Source organism: Haliotis rubra, unplaced genomic scaffold, assembly GCF_003918875.1.
Source record: "Haliotis rubra isolate DU_JTF1 unplaced genomic scaffold, ASM391887v1 Scf47, whole genome shotgun sequence".
NCBI lineage: Eukaryota > Metazoa > Mollusca > Gastropoda > Lepetellida > Haliotidae > Haliotis > Haliotis rubra.
In genome coordinates, this window is record NW_025767157.1 from 2795356 (window position 1) to 2819266 (window position 23911).

The 23911-nt window shown below is 36.6% G+C and overlaps 1 protein-coding gene and 1 long non-coding RNA gene across 2 annotated transcripts; both read left to right on the forward strand.

Moving 5' to 3' along the window:
* The first annotated feature begins 4402 nt into the window (after window positions 1-4402).
* Window positions 4403-14024, forward strand: LOC124290547 (non-POU domain-containing octamer-binding protein-like). The gene is given in 10 exon segments (XM_046727298.1): window positions 4403-5386; window positions 5592-5893; window positions 6009-6104; window positions 6306-6502; window positions 6741-6828; window positions 6939-7056; window positions 7161-7271; window positions 7633-7746; window positions 13231-13365; window positions 13367-14024. Coding segments are annotated over 10 exon segments (2199 nt in total). The 5' UTR covers window positions 4403-4468; the 3' UTR covers window positions 13487-14024.
* A 2313-nt stretch (window positions 14025-16337) lies between these two features.
* LOC124290552 lies at window positions 16338-23413 on the forward strand. The gene is made up of 2 exons (XR_006901971.1): window positions 16338-22951; window positions 23270-23413. It is a non-coding gene; the product is annotated as an uncharacterized LOC124290552 (long non-coding RNA).
* Window positions 23414-23911: the final 498 nt, after the last annotated feature.

Consider the following 23911-nt stretch of genomic DNA (forward strand, 5'->3'; position numbering starts at 1 on the left):
CTCTATCTAAACCTACTTGATGATACTGGGCTATCAATAACAATGTATCATCAGCAAATAATTTGATATAACATTTTATGTCTTCAACTATACAACAAATAAAAATTAAACATTTTTGTGGTTCCAACACTAAACATTGGGGAATCCTGCAAGTAAATATTTAGTACTGGGTTTATATCCATTAACTATTATTTTCTTAAAGTCATGCGTCAAGTGTGGTCACGTGATTTATGAAAGTAGATAAATCGATATGTCAACCATGTATGACAGCCTTTGTCTTCCTGTCCTTTGTAATCAGTCAAGTAAGCTTATACCCTGGTACATATACATATAATTACAAGAAACACACCATTCACCTGCAAACTGAACATGTCTGATTTGGCAGTGCCTCCAAAGTGACATTTGAGTTTTAGGCATACCCACCAAAACAGCATGCGGCAAGTCTGTGAAGATGTGCAGATTGTTACAAGGGATTAGAGCCATGGTGACACATTGTTACATCGGATTAGCACCTGTCTAGTTAATAACTGTTCATTCATTACATCTGTCCATGTGTCAGAGTGAGTTCTATAACCAAATTACACAAAGGTCACACAAACTTAAATTCACACCTACATAGAACAAAGAACACCAGATGGGCATATGCACACAGTGCAATGAAACAGAACTGCCCAAACATGTCCTACACTGTACACACTACCAACACCACAGAATGGTACCCAGAGTTCACTGAACACTAACACACACCTAACGCTTCAAACACTCCACTACATAACAACCAAACTTTCAAAACCTTAGGTATATTCCTAATCAAAACTGGCCTTCTAGGATGCTTATAATATCACATAGCTCCATTGTACCAATATGAAAAACAACAACCCCAAAACACATAACCTGAAGACTCCACCCCAAAACCCCAAAACATCACCAAATACTAACCAGACGACCTTGTAAACACTGAATTATGCAGCCATAACACCTTCTTCAGGTTGCTCTCTCTTTTGGTCATGATCCCCATCTTTTAATCAGATGCTAAATAGCCTATTATAATACATACATTATTAAAAAAAAGTATTGCAGATCTGAAAGGTCCAGCCAGGACTTCAAGATAGATATATGCAGATGACAATCAAGTGCAGTCTCCTTATATGTCTGTGAAAAACATTTCTGTAATGAGTGCCTACAAGAAATCATAACTTTGTTCATATACATACTCAAGCCATCATATGTGAAGTCATGTCATTGTCTTTACACTGATGTCATGTATGTAAATATTTCTTAGATTAATGCATACATTCATTTATTCTTATGCTTACGGATCTTTTCCACCATAACATTTACAAAAGTTGTGAGAAAAACTATTTTTATGGGCCTTATCATTTGCATGTGTCATCCTGGTGAAACTTTATCTTAAATTATAAATCTACATATCAGACAGTGTAATGTTAGGACAAGTACCACTTGAAGCAGATCGACAACCCAAGTTGTAACAACATGTAATAGGAAGACGTGAACGTTTAATGGATACCTATTTCTTTGTGACATGATTTCAGGGCTACTTCTTCAATAACATAGATAATAACATACAAATTTGTATAGCACCAAATACTATTTAAAAAACTAAAACACTCTAAAGTGCTTTTCCTTTCATCCATTGAATACTGAACAATTGTTTTAGTAAATAAATATGGTAGTATGTTGGCATCCTTCATTTGTGACAACAACTTGTTGTTAATCAATTTCATGTATATCATCATGTTGTCTTAGTCTTCTGTGTTGTACTTTATAACGGTATAAGTACCCATACTGAAATGTTGCATCATAGTATAAACATCCCACCATACTTACAGTAAGCATAGATCTATCTTGACCTGCTCTGACTCCAATATTCCACCACATGTCTTGACAATATGACAGGAAATATTCCTTATTTGAACTAAACATTTATGACTAACATTAAAACAATTACATTTTGAACAATATGATGATTTGTTCCCAATTTGCCAGTTTTGAAAAATACAGTAACTTGCTGACAAGGAGAAATCCAATGGGACTATAGCTGAAAAACTATTTAAATACATCAAAGGTGTAGCGATAAAGTGTGGTACTCCTACAGGTCCAGAGTAAAATCCTTTGATGTGGTATTTTGTTAAAGTGACATCCTTCTTTGATTGATCATTTCTTGTTGAATGTTTCACTCAGAAATATTTTAGTCAAATGGCAGCTGTGTATAAATAGTAAGTCTGGGCCAGACAATGCAGTGACAAGTCACTGAGTCGGATCATTACCTCTTACAACATATGATATATTGCTTGTGACAGTTGAAATCTGTTGCCTCTTTCAAAATCAATATACAGTTAGGCAGTGCCATTTGTTTTCAAAATGGTAGTTATCCAGTTGAGAGTGAACAAATGGAGAGTGGGAGAAGTTATTCCTGGCGATGCATAACTATTGACTACAGTGCAACTTATGCCATTCCTCATGGTAGACAGAAGATCAGTGACAAAGCACAAATACAGTACTCTGGTATTTTTTGTCCTACATAAAATATAAAGAATAAACATATAGCTTAAATTACACTTCTGTACATGATACCTTGTAATATATGATAAATTTGCATTAATTGTTTTATATAAAACATGATGTCATGCTATGATCTGTATAACAAAAGGTAATAATTATATCCCTTTCTTAACAGTAGAATAATTTCTTCTATTTTCATCAACAAAACCACTGTCCTCTGTATATATCTACTAGAGGGGAGGTGGGGTAGCCTAGTGGTTAAAGCGTTTGCTCGTCATGCCTAAGACCTGCGCTCGATTCCCAAAATGGGTTCAATGTGTGAAGCCCATTTCATGGCGCCCACCTCCGTGATATTGCTGGAATACTGCTAAACATGGCGTAAAAGCAAACTCACTCACTCACATATCTGCTAGAAGTCCAACTATTTACCACGTTTACATTCAACACAAAACAGGTCTACCCCATGGGGATGAGCAAATGTGGTTGGGCCATAAAAACTAACAGAATCAAGATGCCAATTTCTAAGTTAGCCCATCTCTAAACATGCTAGATAGCCGTCGATTGGCTTCTTTTTTTAATATCAATTTCATTATTGTCCTTGTTATATTGTTAGCTCTGTACAATTATATACATATTCACTCAGTAGTGAGTGAAAGGACAAGAAACAGCAGTGAAATGTTGTTACAAAGACAATGGCTTCATCATAATATATCAACATATCGATTTGTGGTTCAACGCCTGTAAAGCTGATGTTACACAGTTATAAAGTACCTACCTATTTCTTCATAAATACAGGTTTTGACCTTTAATGCCAAAAGTAGGTGTTTACCATTTGTCTATCAACAAACTTATAAAACATTCACAGTATGAAGCGCTCACATTGAAGAGATTATGTTTTCATTTCATGAAGATGGATTGCGTCTATACTGATGTAAAACCACTCACACGTTCCTCATTTCGGGTTAAATGGAGGTTATGTATATTTAATATAAATGACAACTTGGGGAACTGATGTTTAGTCATGTCTTTTTGATACTCTTTTTAATAATGCTGAATTATTAGCATTATTAATTTCATTACTAAATCGGACATGTCAGGCAACGGCAAACAAAACAAAAAAAATACACACACAAAATGTCTTGGTGACCCTTCTCCCTTAACCCATTCCGACATAAAGAGGGTCAAAATTACTGATTTCAATCCAAATCGGCCAGAGCAATTTAACCTCGGAATTGCCCAAAGGGAAGTAACCGCGGTGAAAGAGAAATGCTCGGGCCTACTCGACAACAATAAATCAAAATAAGACAAACATTTAACTAGTTTCAGCTACAAACTTAAAATTAAATGCAAATCCAGTTTGGGCAGGACATATCTAATTGTTCTAAGTGCACGATGCATTGGAAGGCTTACCGTCTCATCTCCTTGCACATGTCCGTCGCTAGCGTCCGCCATTCCGCTTGGTGTTCGATGAAATACGGCGGGAAAGTTTGCGTTTTCCGCAAAGCTGCTAATATGTGTGGTATATGCAGAGGTCCTATTTCAATTTTCACACACACTTTTTCATTTTAACAGTGCAAAAATACTCATAGAACTGTCAAATATTTCAAATACAAACAATCTGAGATAATAACCGCATATCTAGCGTCAAAGCCTCGTTGTGGAAAAGGGCACCTGATTTTTGTCAAGCACCATCCCCTTTAAGAGATACCCGAAGTACGAGAGTTCTGAAATATCATTTATTTATTTAAAAAAATATATGGTTGCATATCTGATGATTACTTTAAGTACAATTACAGCAATGGGGATGTGTAATTATCGTTTTCTTTGAAATGTTCCGATCACATGGTGTCGGAGTCTTTGTTTCATTGTTGCCTACTGCGCATGTCCTTTCCGACTCATTAACATAAAGTGTCGAGACGCCATTTTCACTTGTTCAAAAAGAAAGATGATGAGATCAGGAAACTTCACGAGACCTGCGGGTAACTTTCGGGGTCAAGGCAACTTTAACAGGAATCAGGGACAATTCAACAGAAATCAAGGCGGGGGTAATTATGGAAGATATCAAAATCAACAAGGCGGTGGATATCAAGGACAGGGAAACAATTATGGCGGACGCCAGCAGAATCAAGCTAAAAGCCCTGGCAAGTATGAACCACCGAAGAAAACCCCCACGCCAACTAAGCCGTCGAAACCAGATGAGGTCAAGTCTGTAAAAACTGATCAAAAGCAGGAACTTAAAACTCAGATGCCTCCACCAGCCCAATCTCCGAAGAAAGACACCACAACCCCACCTGCTCAAAAGACGACTCCTAAAGCCACCACACCAGCCAAGAAAGACGAACCAGCCAAACCGACAGGGAATGGGACCTCGACTCCGAAAACTGATGTTTCTAGCGAACAGAAACGACCCCATCAGTCGCCCAAATCACAACAGGCGAAGCCACAAGACCAACAGACTCAGAATAAGCCCCCCAACTTCCAGAATCAGAAACAGGACAGACCACAGAATACATTTCAGAAACAAGACAGGAATCAGAACACTAACAACCAGAAACAGGATAGATCACAGAACAGCTTTCAGAGGCAGGATAGACAGGGCGGCGGAGGCGGCTTTCAGAAGCAGAAACAGTACAATAAACAAAACCGTGAAAGGGATTCAAGTTTTTCACGAGGAGATCAGTATATGTCTTTTTCAGATCAGGGCCCAAAAGAAGAAAAGAAGTTCACAGGCAGATGTCGACTATTTGTTGGCAATTTAACACCAGATGTCACAGAAGATGACTTCAAGAAGATGTTTGAACAGTATGGAGAGGTCTCTGAGGCATATGTCAACTCAGGAAGAGGATTTGGCTTCATTCGCATGGTAAGGCACCAGTTATCATTGTGCATCACGATTTTGCTTGGCAAATGACATTGGGGCATTTTGACATTTGAAAGGACATTGTTGTACATCATAACCACATTGTTATTTTGAACAGTTTGCTTTACTTGCTGGTGAGTTTTGGTGTAGGACTTTTTTGTGTCACTTTAGAGGTGTGTGTTTCATAACTATGCAATTTTCATTTCAGGACTATCGTCATAATGCTGAAGCAGCAAAGGCAGCCCTAGATGGCTTGCAGAAGAAAGGAAGAACCTTGAGGGTGAGGTTTGCCACGCATGGTGCTGCACTAAAAGTCAAGAACATACATGCTTATGCATCCAATGAACTTCTTGAAAGTGCCTTTCAACAGTTTGGAGACCTTGAAAGAGCCATTGTAATTGTGGATGACCGTGGAAAGCCAACAGGAGATGGAATTGTTGAATTTGTTCGTAAACCAGGAGCACAACAGGCACTAAGAAGAATCAATGATGGAATCTTCCTTTTGGGATCGTAAGTAGCAGTCTACATGTATGTTTAATTCACTTCAGTTTTAATTCTGTATACTTTAAATCCTGGATGACTTTGTCTAGGAAGAAATCATTTGTGAATTTTGCTTTGTCAACAGATCTCCCAGACCTTTAGCTGTGGAGCCGCTTGAGCAGACAGATGAGGATGATGGCATGCCTGAAAAATTCTTGAACAAGAATGAAGGTTACAAAAAGTAAGCATACAGTTAAAAAGGCCAACATAACATAAGCTCCTTACTGATGTTTTATATCTTATCCGGTCAAGTTTTATGTGAAATTGTATGCATTTGCACTTTGTAATTTTACTTTGCACTAATTGCCTTCCGTATATGAATGAAACCATGTGAACATTTTTCAGAAATGTATTGTCATGGTTTGGATACTTTCATTTTCAGGGAAAGAGAAAAGGACCCTCGTTTTGCAATGCCTGGTTCATTTGAGTGTGAGTTTGCACAGAGATGGCGTCAAATTGATGACATGGAAAAGGAGAGAATAGACCGAGTGAAGAAGGAAATGGAGGATGCCAGGCTTAGATTGGATGATGAAATGCAGGGTGCTCTCATTGAGTACCAAGCTGAGCAGATAAGAAAAGGTAGCTTCTTCATTCAGAATAATGTGTCAGAATGGGTTACTTTTATTGCAATACTTCAGGCTCTTGGATACACTACTTTTACCTTTTTTGGTAACCAAATCCCTTTTCTGCGCCATTATCTGGTTGTAGATAACATACCAAAAGAACCATGTTTCAGTGTAGGGACACAAGTTGAAACTGACATCGACGCCTTGTGAACATAATGCAACTGAGGAAATGTATATAATTCTTTTTTTAGATCTGATGCGTCAGCAAGAAGAGTTGAGAAGACTGGAAGAGATGAGACAACAGGATCAGATGCGCCGTCGACAGGATATGGAAATGAGGTGAGTCTGGATAATTACTGGAAATAATGTTCTTCCATATTAAAGTTTTAAATTTTGTTTGTTTTTAATTGTTTGCTAATACACCTAAATGAGTAAATGTTCATGTGCAGGCAACGTGAAGAAGAGCGCATGAGAGTGGAGGAAGACCGTCGTCTTCAAGAGATGATGATGAACAGACACAGTGGACCTATGGATCAAGGTGGACCCAGAGGTCGTGAAGAAATGATGGTAAGATTGTTTCTAGAAAGGGGCAAATGACAAGCAGACATTGCTTTATTTAATGTTTATTCAAAATTTCCTGAGGACTTTCAATGTATATTCCTGAATTTTAGGGTGGAATGCGTGATGGTCCGAGAGGAATGAAAGATGGAGCACCACCACTGCCCCCACCACCTGCCCCTCCTGCAGGCATGGGGTTAGATAGATCAGGACGCCCTAGTCAGGTGTGTGAACACACTTTACAATTCATATTTTTCTTGTTAGATACAGAGCTTTCTTATCAGAATGGGTTCTTAGCTTCCCATGCTTTTAAGAACTAATATGGGTTTGGTGGTCACAGTGACTGACTTGCACACTAGTACTTATTACAATATATTTGGTTACCATGTTCAGGGAAGATGGGTTGTTTTTGGCTGGCACACTGTCCTAAATTCCTTGTTTGTCTGATTTTGTAAAGGCATATGATATTAAAGAACTTGGGGTTGGAAACATCAATTTGTGTACATTCATTTTGTGTAAACATGTTAGGATTTGATATCAAGTCATGCTTGTATTTGAGCGAACAACCACTTTTACTTAAAACAGATGTCAAGCAGCTTTCAGCATGGTTCCAACATGGGCAGTGGAATGGGTGGTAGCGGTCAAATGGGTGGGAGTGGAAGCCAGGGAGGCAGCATAGGTGGAATGGGAGGCAGCATGGTAAGTCAATGTCATCTAGTCTTAGTTATTTCAGGAATATTCACTTTTATCTTTTCAGGCACCAGTCCCTTCTTTGATAAAATATATTGTGTTAATGTTGATTTTAGTGAAAAGGGTCTGTTTCATGCATAACAATTACATGTCTCAGCAAATGATGCTGCAACGGATAATTTCAATCATTATGTGGTATAACTATTTCTTGTGTGTTTACCTAGTGGCCCTTGCTTTTAGCTCATACCGTAATGTTCCATTTTGTGATGGTAGACTTCATGTTGGTGGTGCCTTGTGTCGCAAGTATTTTGTCTGCAGTCACTGAAGTGATATCTGCATCTGTGACAACTTGGGTCGTGTTCTTGATGAAACAGGATGTGACAAAGTTTTGAGAACTTGTCTTAGTAAAATCACCAAATTGTAAAAACATGCCCTGAGTCCTGCTTGGCTTGTATCGTAACACTCATAAATGGTTGGATGTTTCAACTTCATCATTGGAGCACATGTTTTGAGTGACATTGTGAATAATAGATGCAGCAACACGAATGGGTATAATTCCTGTGCAGAAGCTGGTCTTAGGCTGAAATATTATTTTTCAGTGGATTTTCAAATGAGCAGATGCTCCATTGTTTGCCCAATGCAGTGTAAATGGATTGTTACTTCATAATGGTATTTAATCCATTGTGCATTGAGCTCTTTGTGTAATGATGGATAAGGTAGAAACATGTTCTCTGTGAAAGTGTTTGCAAAATGGTACATTGTTTACATTCAGTATTCTCCATTCATGTATATATTATAAGTAATATTTGAGAAATATTAGTTGAGATTGACTGAAATTGATTTACGGTCTTCTCACTGGAAAATCTGCAGGCATAATAAGTCTTAATCCCTGTTTAGGATGATTGCTTCAATGTTTTGATGAAAGCTCAGTGGGTTTGTTTTGGTCCTCCTTGTTCAGTCTGAGACCATTCTCAGATTAAAAAATTTGTGACAAATATTTTAAAGTAATTTGTAAACTTGCATGTTTCCCATCAGAGGATATACATTATGTGAAAATGAAATTTTGAGACTGGCGTAACCAACATTGCACACATAACATACTCGGATAACTTTAAGACTAATCTGAAAAGTGAATTTTCAAGTTAGTTAACAGGAAGTGGTTCAGTTAGAAACTGATAAAAGCAGTCTTGTTGTTGGTACATTTAAAGAGGAAGCATACATTAAGTTGTGAAAGAAACGGGCATGACACATCTATCAGATCTTTTGGAGCATGGCGGAAACATACAGAAGTTTTTTATCCTCAGTTTAGGCTCATTACAGCCATAGCCACTCAAACAAGATTACAGCCATATGATTAAATGGATAGTATTGATGTTTGTAGAGAATTTGTTATCATGTAGCTTTGTTCAAGAATGTACTGTTCTGGTAGTATACCCAGTGAAGAAGGAGCAGTGTTAAATGTACTGTGCATCAAATTAACAAGAGACCTAGTTGTCATCTTTTACCTGTCCTCAGCAGTTGACATAAGGATTTTTATCGGGGCAACTACATGTTAACTTAATTTTGTCCTTGAACCTTGATTGGAATAACCTGAAATATTATCTTTGTGACAGTCGTAATTTCAGTCGTCCTAATATTTCAAAGCTATTCATAATTTCCACCTCCACCTCCTTCATATTCAACAGTTGGCCACCAGATCCATGAACTTCAAACTGTATTCATAGACATTTACATGGTTCATGATTTTTTAATATCATTTCCTACATCAGAATCCTTCTCCCAATGCGAATATCTGATTGCTTAGTCAGTGATTATCAATGTTCTTACGTGCTTATCTTGGTTGATGTCAAGACGTGACTGCTTTTGCAGTGTTTAGGATTGCTTTTCTGGTCTACATGTGGTTGTCCTCTTGGACATTGGTTGCATTCATGTGACTGATTTATCCTAGCTCTTGGTATCTTGCAATTGAGGTATGTGTTTCATTGTCTGTTGCTTCAGGTTGAAAATGTTCTATTGTGATATTCTGCTAAAGCAAGGGCCACAGGTCATCTATGTGAAAGAATAACATGTTTCGTGTAACATGTTACCTAATTCGGTTGTGGGATGCCCTCACACATGGTGTATGGTGACAGAACAACATACCATTTGAGTAGCCAAGCAATATTTGCTGGTTAAGTCTCATGCAAAGCTAGATTTTGTCTATTTTGTTCCATCTTCTGGTGTTCATGCACTTGAAGTAGGACACTATTATTATTATATAAACTGTCTGTTGTGCAAATATTGTCTTTGTAAAAGGAAGCTTGTGGAACACACGGAAGTATTGTCGTGATAGAACAGTTATACAAAAGACTATATTAGGATTATGAACACCTGTATCAAACAGTTTGATGCAGCCAATGTTCTGATCTTCCTTGGAGCTGCTTTTATGCTTTTGAAGTAAAAAGTATGATGAATTGACCCTAATCTTAAACATTATAGGTGACTGATGTATCCACTGAATTGTCAGAAATGATTTGTTGAACAGTGTTTGTTCCTGGGATGAAAGTCTGTGCATTTAGCTTCATTTGTATACACATTGACAAAAGTATATGATTTGAACCCCTGCATTTCACTTGCTGCTTGAGATTGGAGAAAACTTGGGTTGACATCATCATATTTTAAGAACAAGTACTTAGTGTGAATTGATATCATAGGACAAACTATAGTTTGCTGAAGATTTAATTTCCCTGACACTCATGCAATACTGCTTATACCAATTCTGAAAATAATCCAGCTCTTTAAGATCTCTTTGTGTATTTTTTTTCTTCATCTTTATCAAGACCTGCTCAGAGGTTGATATTAGACCCAAAGGTCTACTTAAAACAGTTTACATTCCAAAATTGAAATGGAAAAAAATATGATCTGATCGGCAGTTGACACCAACCCACCTTTATTTACAGCAACCATAATCAGAAAACTGATGGATTCTTAGTTTTAAGATAATAAACACTTATTGTAAATGTCATGCTTTGGTATGTAAAATATTTGGAGTTTGGCTATGCCAAAATACCATTTTAGCATTTGAAATATCAAGACTACAGGGAGCTTTGGACAGGGACTTGTCGAACTGTTTCATACTAAAACTGTCAGGTGATATGTTTAAGACATACACTGATGACTTGTTAAAGTTTTAACAAAGACTATACTGTTGTGTATTTTACTGGTAAGTACTAGTTTCCCGATGGTTTCTTCCAGTCATTGTATCAAAATTCCCCTAGATCAAGGAGAAAAAGAGTCCCAACTGTATTGTGCATTTGGAACATGCAAACTCTTACTTGTAGTTGTCGGTGAGTTCTTAGATCTTTGTCTAGCAAAACTTGATTATGTTGCCAGTAAGGGAAAGGGTGTAGCCTTCAGAGAAAATCAACTTCGAGCAGTTTTTGATATTGCACTGTACAGAATCAGGAATGCAAATTGGTGCTACCCCAACTCTGTTAAGCTGATCAAGGTATCCTGAAGACTGGTGGAATATCCTATCATTATATCCTTATTCAAGCTACTAAATGGTGCAGGTTAATGCACCAAAGAAAAACAATATTGCTTGCCCATATCATTTTCTTCAAATTCAAGAATTCAAAAGAAACTTTGCAGATATTGTAGAGTATATACATAACTACACTGACTGCATGGAAAGGTCTCAATGTTTCCAGTCTTCTATGTTGCTACTTCCTTCATATTTGCTTGTACAATAGTAACTAAACCCCATGGTACACTTGTGATGCTCTTGTTTACTTCTTTAGTGGTGGTTTATGCATTTATAGGTTCACATCCAGTCTGCACTGAACAGCTAAAATGTGAACCTGCAAAGAGTGAAGTCATCTTCATCAATTCCATCTTAACTCCAAAAATGTTCAGATAGATGTTAGCCTTTATTTTTGTAAGAGGCAGCTAAAAAATTTAGATGGTAGAGAGTGTTCATCCAAATGCGACATAAAGTGTAAAAAGCGATTGGGAATGTCACACCTTGGATTTTGAGCCGAATGTGCTTGTAAACCGTGACGTTGTACAGAAATGTTCCAGTGTGTCAAATCAAACTCTTCCTACCTGTGAACATGTGATGATGTACTTTCTTATCTGTCAAAAGTGAAAAGGCTTATTGAAACAGATAATGTTTTTGTGACACCATCAGATTTATGATCCCTCGATGTGCACGGGGTCAATGGTTTTTCACAAAATAGTAGCAAACACAGAGCTCCAGATAAGATTTAGCTCATGTGGGTACTGTACCCACTGTATTTTTTTGGAGTGGGTATTATAAATGTTGAGTGGGTATTTCATTTTCCGTTACCCACTGCTTTCAAATATGTGCGTATTTCAGTCATTTTACTCACCTAAGTATTATGTCATTGAGTAAGTTTACTAAGCAGGTATTTTCTGCCGTATGTCATACCTAATCAAAACCAACTTGGAAATATATTGGAAATGATTTCATGAAAAATCACTCATCCTATACTGACAGTACAACACTAATCCTATACTAACAGTACAACTTGATAGCAATCGATGTCTTTTTCATTATGCAAGCGATTTTTATAAATATATTCCGTACGCATTTGTTTTAAACTGTTTGCGTATCTAACACTTTAAATGCGTAATTGGTACGCAACAATTATTTTTCAATGCGTAATTTGAAATTTTCTATGCATATTTTACCTGGATACGCAGCTTATCCGGGCCTCTGAAACAGATGAAATACCTGGAATCATTTTACAAGTTTTGTTCATGTTGATAATGGTGTTGACCTCTGTATACCTGTCCCAGATGTAACAGGGCACCATGTTCTCGTTTGAATATTGCCAACACGTGTGATATAGCTTATATGGTGTCCCCATGGAGTCAATTGTTGCTCTTGTTTGAACCACTGGTTTGTCTGGTTCAGACTTAACTCCTGATATATAATATATCCTGCTGTGGTGTTCCAGGAACTAGATTGCTTCTTGGATCTGAAGTCTGTTCGTTTCATTTGACAGAATGTCATTGCTCATATATTTAGTCATAAAGCCCTTATTCAACATCACATTTGTTAAGTTTCATTGGAAAGGCACTGTACAATACATCTACCATAATTAGTGTTATTTAGTCATGGCCTCTTTATGATGGCAGACTCTATGCTTGGAGATGATGTCGTTGCCTGCTGTACATACAAACAGGAAAGACAATAGCAAGCTTTGAGATTGTATTGGTCTTTAAGCATGATTGATATTTTGTGCCGTTTTGGAAGCATTTGTGATATGTTGGTTTCTGTATTTGCACAACAGACAGTCTTAGTAATTAAGCAGCAATTACATGTAGTGTTTGCATACTTGCTAACAAAAAGATTTTTCTTTCCCTTTTCTTTATGTGCTTGATGGATCGGCTGTTTCCTGCATTCCTGGTGCTATGTGTTCATGAACTTGGTGAACGTGATATTTGTTAACGGTTAATCATATGAACTGATATGAACATAACCTATAGCAGCGTCAATCACGCTTTGATCAACAAGGAGGGAGCTTTGAGGGAGGGTTCCAGTCTGGGGGTGGGATGGGTGGTCCCATGGGTGGTAGTATGAGTAGCAGCCAAGGAAACATGTTTGGCGGTCAAGGCATGGGTGGCTCCCGGCAACATGGGTGGAGGTAATGGAGGCCCAGGAATGAGAGGCGATCGCATGGACCGACGACGAGAAGGTGGACCAAGAGAGGAATATGGAGACTTGAAGAGAAGGAGATACTGAGATTTCTTGAAAACACAAACGTTTTCATCATTTCTCACTGACTTGTGAGCAAGATTGTGCTATGCCCTGTTTGGGCTTGACTTGCAACATGAATAATTCCATATTCTTAATCATGAACATTTTTTTAATGATTTGGTCCGAAGGCCAAAGGAGACATTATTGTATATGTTCCAAGTCTATGTGCGATTTTAGGATGTCAGTATTTGTTTTCAATCGTATCAGTCATGTTTGGTGTCCCTCATCGAAAAAAAACAGCAGACATTATGATGACCTAGAGGACATCAAGAAGATTAATGCTTCTGTTGTAAGGTCTGTTTATTTGAACTATTAACATAAGTTTTATTTTGCTTCCACTTATTGCTGTCATTGGTTTTAAGATTAGGGTACTTGTTTTCATTATATCACAGTCATGCATGTTTCTTTAGATCACTTTAACTTTTGCATATGTGAAAATAGCATTCATAATCTTAATCGTTACATTGAAGAGTTGTTGTGTATGTAGTAGTACTTGTAATAAAAGTTGTCCTTAACATGAAAATATTTTCTTATGAATTGGTGACTGGTAACTTAAAACGATGAAAGTACTTTCCAAAACTATCTGAACCTAGGCATTTTTTTAAGCAAGGGCTGAATATTGCTCTTGAAAAATTTATACCATTTGGAAAACATTGACACAAAGAAAAGTATTGAAGCTTACAAATGTGTCGCCATTATTTTCTCTGCATTTCTCATATCTTGTCATTAAAAGAAATTTTGTCTTGAAAAAAAGGGGTAAAGATATGCTTATGTAAGAGCTACCTAAATGTCGACCTAAGGCATCGGTGAGACCAGGCTACATTAAAATGTACTGGCTTGTGCATCGTCACTATTTTATGGAACAGAATGTATTCAGTAACTGAACGTGGATCAACTGATGTATGGTTAAGTCAACCTGAACTTGTTTTCATTGTACTAAGGCAGAACTAAAGCCAACACAAATTATGTTATGAAGACAACTGGGCTTCCTCACATGGTCACAGTATGTGTGAAGCATATATGGATGATGTCCCTTGTAACATGATCAAGCTGATTGAGTGGAAATGTCTTGTGAAGCCTGATCAATCGAGACAGAAGAACTTGTTGGATAAACAACTTTCTTGATGGATTCGGCTTGTTAAAGATACGATGCATATATCCATATCATGTGATGGGATGGGGTGGCTTACTGGTTAAAACGTGGACAAAGTGGCTTTGATTCACTCGTGTACAGTGCATGATTCCCATCCTGCAATCTGACGTAAACATCAGTATGGCAGTGGGCACAACATGTCCAAAAATGGACTTGATGCTTTAGCACGACAGTCTTGTCTACTTTTCATTTAAATTACTTTGTATTTTTGTCATTGAAATGGTAAGCATGAGTAAAATATTCTTCCAGCATCAAACTCATGTTTGATCTCTCTCCCACCCCATGACATTTCCCACAAATTTGTATGTGAATCAGAAATATATATCTTCAAAAAGTGCTTAAATGCTCTATAGTTTTTATATTCACATTTGTCTTCCAAGAATATTTGTGCAGGCCAGTGACAATTAGTTGAGTAATTATTGAAAAGCTTCAGTTTGTTTGTTATTAATGGCTGCACTGAAGAAGTCACATCCCTTTGTTTCTTTTTCATTTCAAATTTGAGACAACTATATTAGTTTTCAACTTTCTTTGTGAAAGTTCAGTAATAAGATTCCTGAAATGATTATTTAGCTTCTCCCAACCCTTGCAATATGCCATGCTCTTGGAAATATTTTTCTGACACTTGGTGATGAAAATTAGATGTCAGAGCAGCTCTGTGCAGAGGACCCAAATTATATTCCCCTCATGTGCATAATGTAAAGGGCCCATATCTGTTACATGGTTTCATTAAGCTGAAATTTGTTTTGACCAATGTGTCAGACCGCCTTAGACTCATACTTTTCAGACTTCTTTGGATTTTGGAAATAAGAGCTTCCTTGAGGACCATTGACCCTTGAAGAAGGTAATTGAGGACCATTGAGTAGTGACAAAAAATTCATCTCTTCATCACGAGATTCCATTGTTTATTTAAATCTACCTCACTTCTTTAGGTCACATTTGATGACTACTCAGTCAAGAAATTTGTGAACAAGATATTCAGTAGTATTGGCTGAAATGGTTTTGAGAATAAACTCGCGATCTACAGATTTGATTCTTGATGGCTGTTGGTGATGCAACTACCAGAAATGTTACATTAGAAATAGAAATTAGTTGGTAAGTATTGAGTGGTAAGTAATTGTGTTGTTTGTTACAAGTGGAAGAAAGATGGGAGTGGCAGATGCTGTTGTTATATAACAGTAATTCATTGCCAGCTGAGAGCCTTTGAAAGGGTTTTAGCCCAGGAGCAAAACATTATGCAACACATCTGCCATTTACAGTCTGTTGGGTACCCTGACCAGACTCATGGCAGATGTCAAATTACAGAATCAGTTATTGTAGGCATCAAGGTATAGAAGGTAATTTAGATAATAATCTGCTTATTTCATTGTTTATCTGTTTGGTTAGTCAAATGGTACCTCCCAAAACCCCTACAGCTTATAACAACAAAGTTCATGGTCCAGTGCACTGCTTATATCCTGCCTGTTACCAATTTCACACAATGGACCAGCCCAAACACTAAAAATCATTGTTTTTAGATTCATTATCTTGCCTTCAAGCACTTCAAAATGTTACTTCAAGTCACCCAATCATTCTGGACATTTTAGAACTTTACTACAACCTTTCTACTGGCCAATATGACATCGTCCTCTGCTGGTTGCCGGGTCATGTCGGTATAGCAGGTAACACAAAGACTGATGCCGAAGCTAAAGCAGCTCTTGACAAGCCCTTATCTCCACTGCTGATCCTGTACAGTGATTACAAACCCACTATCAAAAGCTCTACTTGGGACCTCATGCGAAAAAGGTGGGACCTAAGTAGGAAGAAATAAACTTTATGAATTGAAGCCAACAATTGGTTAAACCTACTTGGGTTGTCAGTTAAGACGTGATGAGGTAATTTTACGACGATGTCGTATTGGCCAGTCAGTTTACACATGACTATCTGCTGAAAACGGATGGGGATGGACTGGAATAATGCCGATGTGACGTAAATCTCAACTCAACTTAAAAGTTAAGAGAATTATTTTAATGAGCAATAACAAAACTGAGTTGGAGAGAATGGTTTTAATGGATAACAAAAACATTTGAACAAAAGTTCAATAACATTGAACTTGAGTTTTAACTAACTTCATTAAATATCATAACATCCTAAGATATTAAATATCAATTTCCATTCAAGTACATTGTTTCAGTGTCTCTTATTTTAACAAAGGTTCAACAATATTGAACTTGAGGTTTAAGAGTGTTTCAGTGTTGCCCTGATCTCCAGAGAGTATCACATGCTTTTTGGAAATCGATGACAAAAAGTGAGAATATGGTCTGTTGGCGAATATCCTTTTCTGAAACCAGCCTGAGCTTTGGAAAGGATTTGGTTTGATTCGAAGAATTTATTTAATCGGCTGTTTTAAATACATGTAGATGTGAAAAGTTTTCAAATACTGCTCAGTAGTGTTATTGGTCTATAATTTTCAGGGATTTTAGGATCACCTTTATTTTTATAAATTGGTTTGATGATGCCAGTGTCGAGTACAATGTTAAAAGTTTTAACATAAATACCTAGGAATATATCCATCGTAGAAGAAATATATTCATTTACAACATCAATTCCAGGATCTGTTATTTTGAATATTTAACACATATTATTTCATCACACTGTATACTCCACCCTATAATCTTCTTTGGGTCAGTTCATTCTGCCAGAAAGGTAAATGCCGCATCTTTTAACTGATTGTAGGGATTATGGGCTGTAGGGGTTTTGGGAGACAACACGTCAAATTGCATGGTTTAAGTTAATAGGTTTATTGATGGAATCTTCCAGTATGACAACATTTTAGGTTATTCTTAGACCTATTACAAAATGTCAGATAGTTCGTACATCAATAACTTGTGTACAAAGAACCTGAATGACCAACAGAGCCACATGTTGAAAGTAGGTGCCATAATAGTCAGTGAACAAAGTCATTGTGTCTGGAAGTAAATGAAGTAGGTACTGGGTAATATTAATTCCATTACATGAGGACTGACATCAATCATAATAATTGGTTTGTAAAATTCAAGCACTGAAAATGTATTAGCTGGCTGAAAAGGCCAATGCTTTCATTTGACAGGTGCTTTGCTTATTTCTGTGGTTAAACAATCAGCTGCTAAATTAATCAATACAATGTACATATATACAGTAGTGACAAAATATTTTGAAAGTCAGTTCTTGGACATTTTCTGAAAAGTATTAATATAGTTTTTGCTTTTAAGGCCAAACCTTGGCTCGTAAGGTTGATAGTTTATACATTTTATTAATGTGTTAACAAGTCTCTTTAGTTTGTGAAAATGAAATTTTCTTCTGTGATTTGACTAAAAGTTTGGGTTTTCTTCTGGGTATGTGTCCTGTTTTGCGCTATTACTTAAATCTTAAAACATGGATAAGGTAGATTTTAGATTTATTGATTCTGCTGAAAAGTTTATAACATTTGTGTTCCTTATGACAACATTTTCTCTTGTTAAACCCAAACAATGAGATATTCATGTGTTTTCAAACAGCTCATTTCTAATAGTTGTGCCTGAAATTAAATTCAAAGCTGTGTGCTATGGAATTTTACAGAAGAACATGCAGCTTATATAATTTCAGTATCTGTGTACATGTGCATAGTTTCCCGTTCAACAAAGTGAAATGTTATCAATTAAGTCGTAACAGCACACTGTATGTCTACATTTGGTGAACAACCTTCATCATGGCTTATGCCTCTTATAATATGAGGTATTTTCACAAAATGTCACCTGGAGACGTAAAGCATGGTCGCAACTTCCATCATTTGATTGTCAAGAAACAAGTTGATTGTGGTACATATGTGTGAAAGTAGTTTGGATTTGCTTATGTATTTTTATGTGGCTTTTAACCATTTTCTGTTTGAAAACACATGTCACATGCACATTTTCAAGTTCAATTGTGAATTTTAATGAAGTAATGTGCCTTTCACTTATCCTGTGCCTGCTGGAGTGTCATGTGTGAGTGAGGACCAACTACAGCTAACACTGAAAAGTATAATCTTTTTTATGCTCCCAAGATTTTCATACAGGTTGATGAATAAGGATATCCTTGAACTTGCTGTACCCATTTACAGAACAAGCCGTGCATGCGAGTATCCAAACCTCGCTATGTCATCTACAGCCTTACACTGGTCATCATTGTGACTGCAGGAATGGTATGCGTAACATCACTTGAAAGTGATGCTTTAGTGAAACAACACTCATACATGTTTTTGTCACTAAAGAGTTTGATCTATTTTGCCATTGCTAATTTCGCTATAGCAAGAAAACCCATTCTGCTCTGTCCATTTTGGGGTGATGAAATTACCTCTTGGGAAGATATTTAGTTGTGAAATTTGATCAAGTCATACATTATGAATAGCATTTTGAATGGTTCATTCTCAAGTCAAGTCTTCATCAACTAATCAAATTCTGTTGACCCTGTGTACTACTTGAATGATGAGCTAGAATGATAATGAATTGTTTTGCCATAATGACTGAGGTATTGTGAGCATTGGGTCTGGGTCACAAGGTGTTGTGATACATACTAGTGATGGTCAGTTTTACAAATTGAACTTACTTGAAACGTTATCAAATAAATCTGTTGTAGTTGAGGCTTGATAGTCCATGGGAACATGTTCTTCTCTGATAGTGTTCTTGAGTTAATGTATGGCAAGGGCAAAATGATTGCCTGTGCAAAGATAATTTTTCTCAAGAGGTATTCATGCTTTTGTGAATCTTATAAGTTTCTTACAAAACTGGAACCTATTCTGGACATTCCAGTGAGAAAGACATGTGGATTGACTTGGCACAATGTCATAAGGGAACACTGATATGTTAGGGTGGGAGAGTCAAGCAACACTTCATAATCTTGAAATGATCAACAGATCTGATCTGATACAGAGGTTCTTTCTCCATGGTCATCACTACATACCAGCTTTCACTATACGGAGACACCATGTGTGTACTTTCGTACCATTCACTTTTCATCTGCAGTACTAATATGGCTTCCAAGTACATTATTCAGTGATCTTGTGAATATTTTGTTAGACCCTAGCTTGCGTCTACTACCGTATACAACATTGCTGTACTTGTAATAGTGACCGAGTGCGACAAGAGAAGTTAAGCAATCTACTACATCATTATTCTAGGATCCAGATTAAGGTCTAAACAAGGTATGTATCAAATCTTCCATGATATTATGTTTATAGAGCTTTCTACATTTCAGATACTTGAATCCGTCAACATTGATGCAGAAAATATGATGCTCGTTACTTTGTGGTGTAGGGGAAACCTATAAAACACGATGTTGCATGTGTTGCTTCTGTTATAAGGGTGACTCATGTATGGATGATATCGATGGCTACCTATGTCATTGGACATTGTGTTGTTAAACATGTTTCATGCAGGATGCAGCTAAGTGTAGCGCCAAGGTTATAAGAAGAATGTGCCTGTTCAGTGCAACTCGTAAGACCCTAAGGGTCATTATGAGAATTTGAAGTGTTATCCACTGTATGTTGGAATTCTTGAGTTTGTATGGACCATGATGAAAACCTGACACGTGTAACTTCGTATAGTGTATTATATGTTGACATGGTGCAGGGCTATGACAAGATTATATTAGGTATTTTGGTGGTATGATAGTTTATGTTTGAAAAGTTTCTTGGTGCAATTCTTGAAAATGGGTTGGATGTGAATCAGTTTGAAGTCTGTATAGCATATAAAAACAATCTTGGACTCTCAAGTTATGAATTGGACTTTGTGAAAACATGTCACCTAGACAGGTTACATATTTGGCATCTAAGTTTCGAATGTTTGAGTCTTAAAATGAAGCATTTACGCACGTCCTCCCCCCAATTTTTGTCCTTGTGTACATCAATAATCATTCAACAGTGAGGCAATTCTGACCATTCAGGGCGATGGTGTGAAAATGTCCATGAATTAGTGATACACATATTTGGGAATGTACAAATCATTCCGTCAGTTTATTTGTGGGTGTAGACAGGGAACTAGTTGCATTTACACAGATGTTACTTTTTTAATTTCATTAGTGTCACATGAGCAGTTGATTATGAGTTCTGATGAATCGTATGAATGTGTTTAGCTTTAGCCAGATAAGTGTCAGAATAAAAACTTGAAACATGGCATCGTTAATCTAATGTTTTCACCACAAAAACCCTTTTGATTGCATTACTGAATAAGCTGTGTGCACACAATAGTAACTGGAAACTGACGTATGCAGTTGTTAATTCAGATGTGTATTACTCCCAACCGAGTCCCTTATTAACATGACTATTTAGAAGAAACCAAAAGCAATTCAGGTGAGCTATAGGGATCTTTGGAATTGTATGTTCCATTGATGAAAAATTTAACTTAGTCTTGATAATTAACTCATGATTTTCAACTAACACTCCTGCTTTCTTGCAATGACAAGACAGACATCTGATTATTATTGAAGTGCTCAAACAAATACATCCTCTCTTCCCACATACAACATCTGTACATTCTAACGATGATAATGTACCCTTCCAAAGTTATTACAGAAATCAATGTGATCAGGTTCATCACATTTAAGTGATAGTAATATTGTCGTTGCATGTTGACATTTAGTGAATCGTAGCACAGGATTTATACTGGGAATGTAATTTCATGTAAATGTTTGTCCGACATTTGAAAGGGGCAAGATTTGTTCAAGTTTTGTATTTGCTAATTTCAAAATTGTTGCACAGCATAAATTCAAGGAAAAAAGGCATGTTTGTTAAGGTATGGACCTGTGTGAACAGTGATTAGTAAACAATCCATGAGCTGTTGACTTCCATCTGTCTCTCCCTTTAGATGAACTCGAATGCATATTGCACTGATGACACTGGTTTCATCTAATTTTAAATGGGAAGTAGCATGCTGTCAGTAACAATACAATTCTCTAATACATCCCCCTCTTTACTGAACCTTGATAAGGGTGAAGTCTGGTTTCAACCAGGTTTAACTTGTTTGTTATGGATTTGCTTTTTATCAATATTTTGTCCTTGCCAGAAGAATGATTGTATATATTGTAATGTTTTAAATGCTATTATTGCATAGTATTAGTAGCTATATCAAGCTCTTTGGAATTACAGATCAACCATGATTTGTAAAATCCCAATATCAGAATGAAGAGTTATGCATTAATTTCATTGTACAGAATAACATAGGATCTTTTAAATCCACAAACTAAGATGCACATCTGCTGGGGAAGGGCTTGGGTTTGTTAACGTAAAGGAATATGAGTATTAATGACAAATGAATACACACACTATCAAAATAACAATCAAGCTATGTTTTGAAATTTGTATGGCTGTTGCATCAAAGGTATGGTGTTGACATGCTGCATAGCAAAATCAACATGTGGGATTGTACATAATGTTTGTACATTATTACTGGAATACTGTTCAAAGCAGCGTTAGAACCAACATGCTCACTTGAAATTGCCATAGAGTTTATGACGTCATCATATTAAGTATTTCACAAGTTTTCTTATCAAACGAAAGACATACTCCATTTTTATCAGGTTATATTTTGATGAACCCAGTTGCTGCTATTGCATCAGATGTTTTACTGATAAAGATATACTCATGTTTCGCCATTTGGATTTTCCTGATCTTGTTCATACTTACACCATCAAAGGAAATATTGATGAGGCAATATTGATGAATATCTTCAGTGAATCATCAAAGCAAGTCCATGATGGCATTATTCAGTGAACGTTGTCATGTCAAACATGAGAATCTACCTTTCATTTGTCATTGTGACATTATTTTTATTGTGGAATGGGGCGTTTCTCATTGGGAAGGAATGTCTTGTCCATATACACTACTAGCATTTGTTTCAGAAGAAAATGGTTGACTATACTGTGAAATAGATGCAGACTGAGTACCCTGCAGAATATATCAGTCTACTTAAATACCCCACTGTAGTTTGGTGAATCTATTATATTGCCAAATCTATATCTCCATGTTTATAATTAAAGGTTAATTTTCAGAATTCTATAATTGATATATGAAATAGTTGATATGTTGGATGATTTAAGGTAAGTAACACATACGAAAATGAAGTCTGATTAATTTTTGTCCCAGTTAAATTAATATATTTGTCAAATACCTCAGGGAGCTTTTTGTAATCTGATCTTGAATGTGTTACAGGTGTGTTGTCCAGGATGACATGACTAATCCAGCCTGCTGCTCAACCACAGCCTGATCTGAATGCACACATGGTCAAAGTCACTGGCCAACGGAACTCACCAGAACTGTCGTGATAAGTGAGGTATGCAAATTTTGCAATATTTTGTACATAATTATACACTTTTGTACATAATGTTAATGTAATATTAAATTCTCTATAAATGGTATAAATATTTAAATATTAAAAAAACGTTACTTGAAAAATACGAATTTACATAGTTTGGCCATCGTTTGGTGGAAGCTGGTCTGAAGCCGGAGTTTGAAGTTCTATTTTGACTAGTAATAGTCGAAGTATAAGACAAGACATCTACTCATAATGATACTTGAAGCAGAGTTTGAGTTAGAAGTCACTGAAGTCGAAGCTACAGATGTTATCAAATTACCATCTTGATGTTTTCAGATTGAGAAAATGCTGAAGAAGTGTTCTGATGGATTAGATGGACGACTGCTCACTGGTTTCAAGCCTGGGCATAAATGCAAGGAAACCTCATCTTAATTCATGTTTGACATTGTTGAAAGAAAACTATGAATAAATAGTTTTTCTTAAGATTGTCTCGTGTTTGCACTTTCAAAGATTGACAAGTAGTTGGATCTAGATAGCTTTCCTGATTGGGATGATCTGCAAAATGAAAGTGACTTATCTTGTGAATTTTTGATCAACAAATAGAAATTAATGATTATAATGAAATTTACTGTATGGCTTTGTGAATTGATAAGCCCATGCAAGTAACACCCCCTTTCATGACCAGGTTTGAGGGATGCAGTGTCTTTAATAGTCTCCAAAATCTTTTCTTTGCTTGCAAATTATAACAGATCTAAAGGGTCAGTTGGGAAAACATTTCACTGTTTCATGTTTACTGTATATCTAGTTTGTTTTAAATTTCATCATTTAACCTACAAATTTAGGAGGTTTTCTACAATGAGGTAACTATATATTACACCTTGGTAAGGGAACATATATCTGGTGATGAACACGAGCTTATGCAGTGATACAATCAAATGCATCTATCTTGTCAGTTGGCTTATTGCAACAAGCATGGGT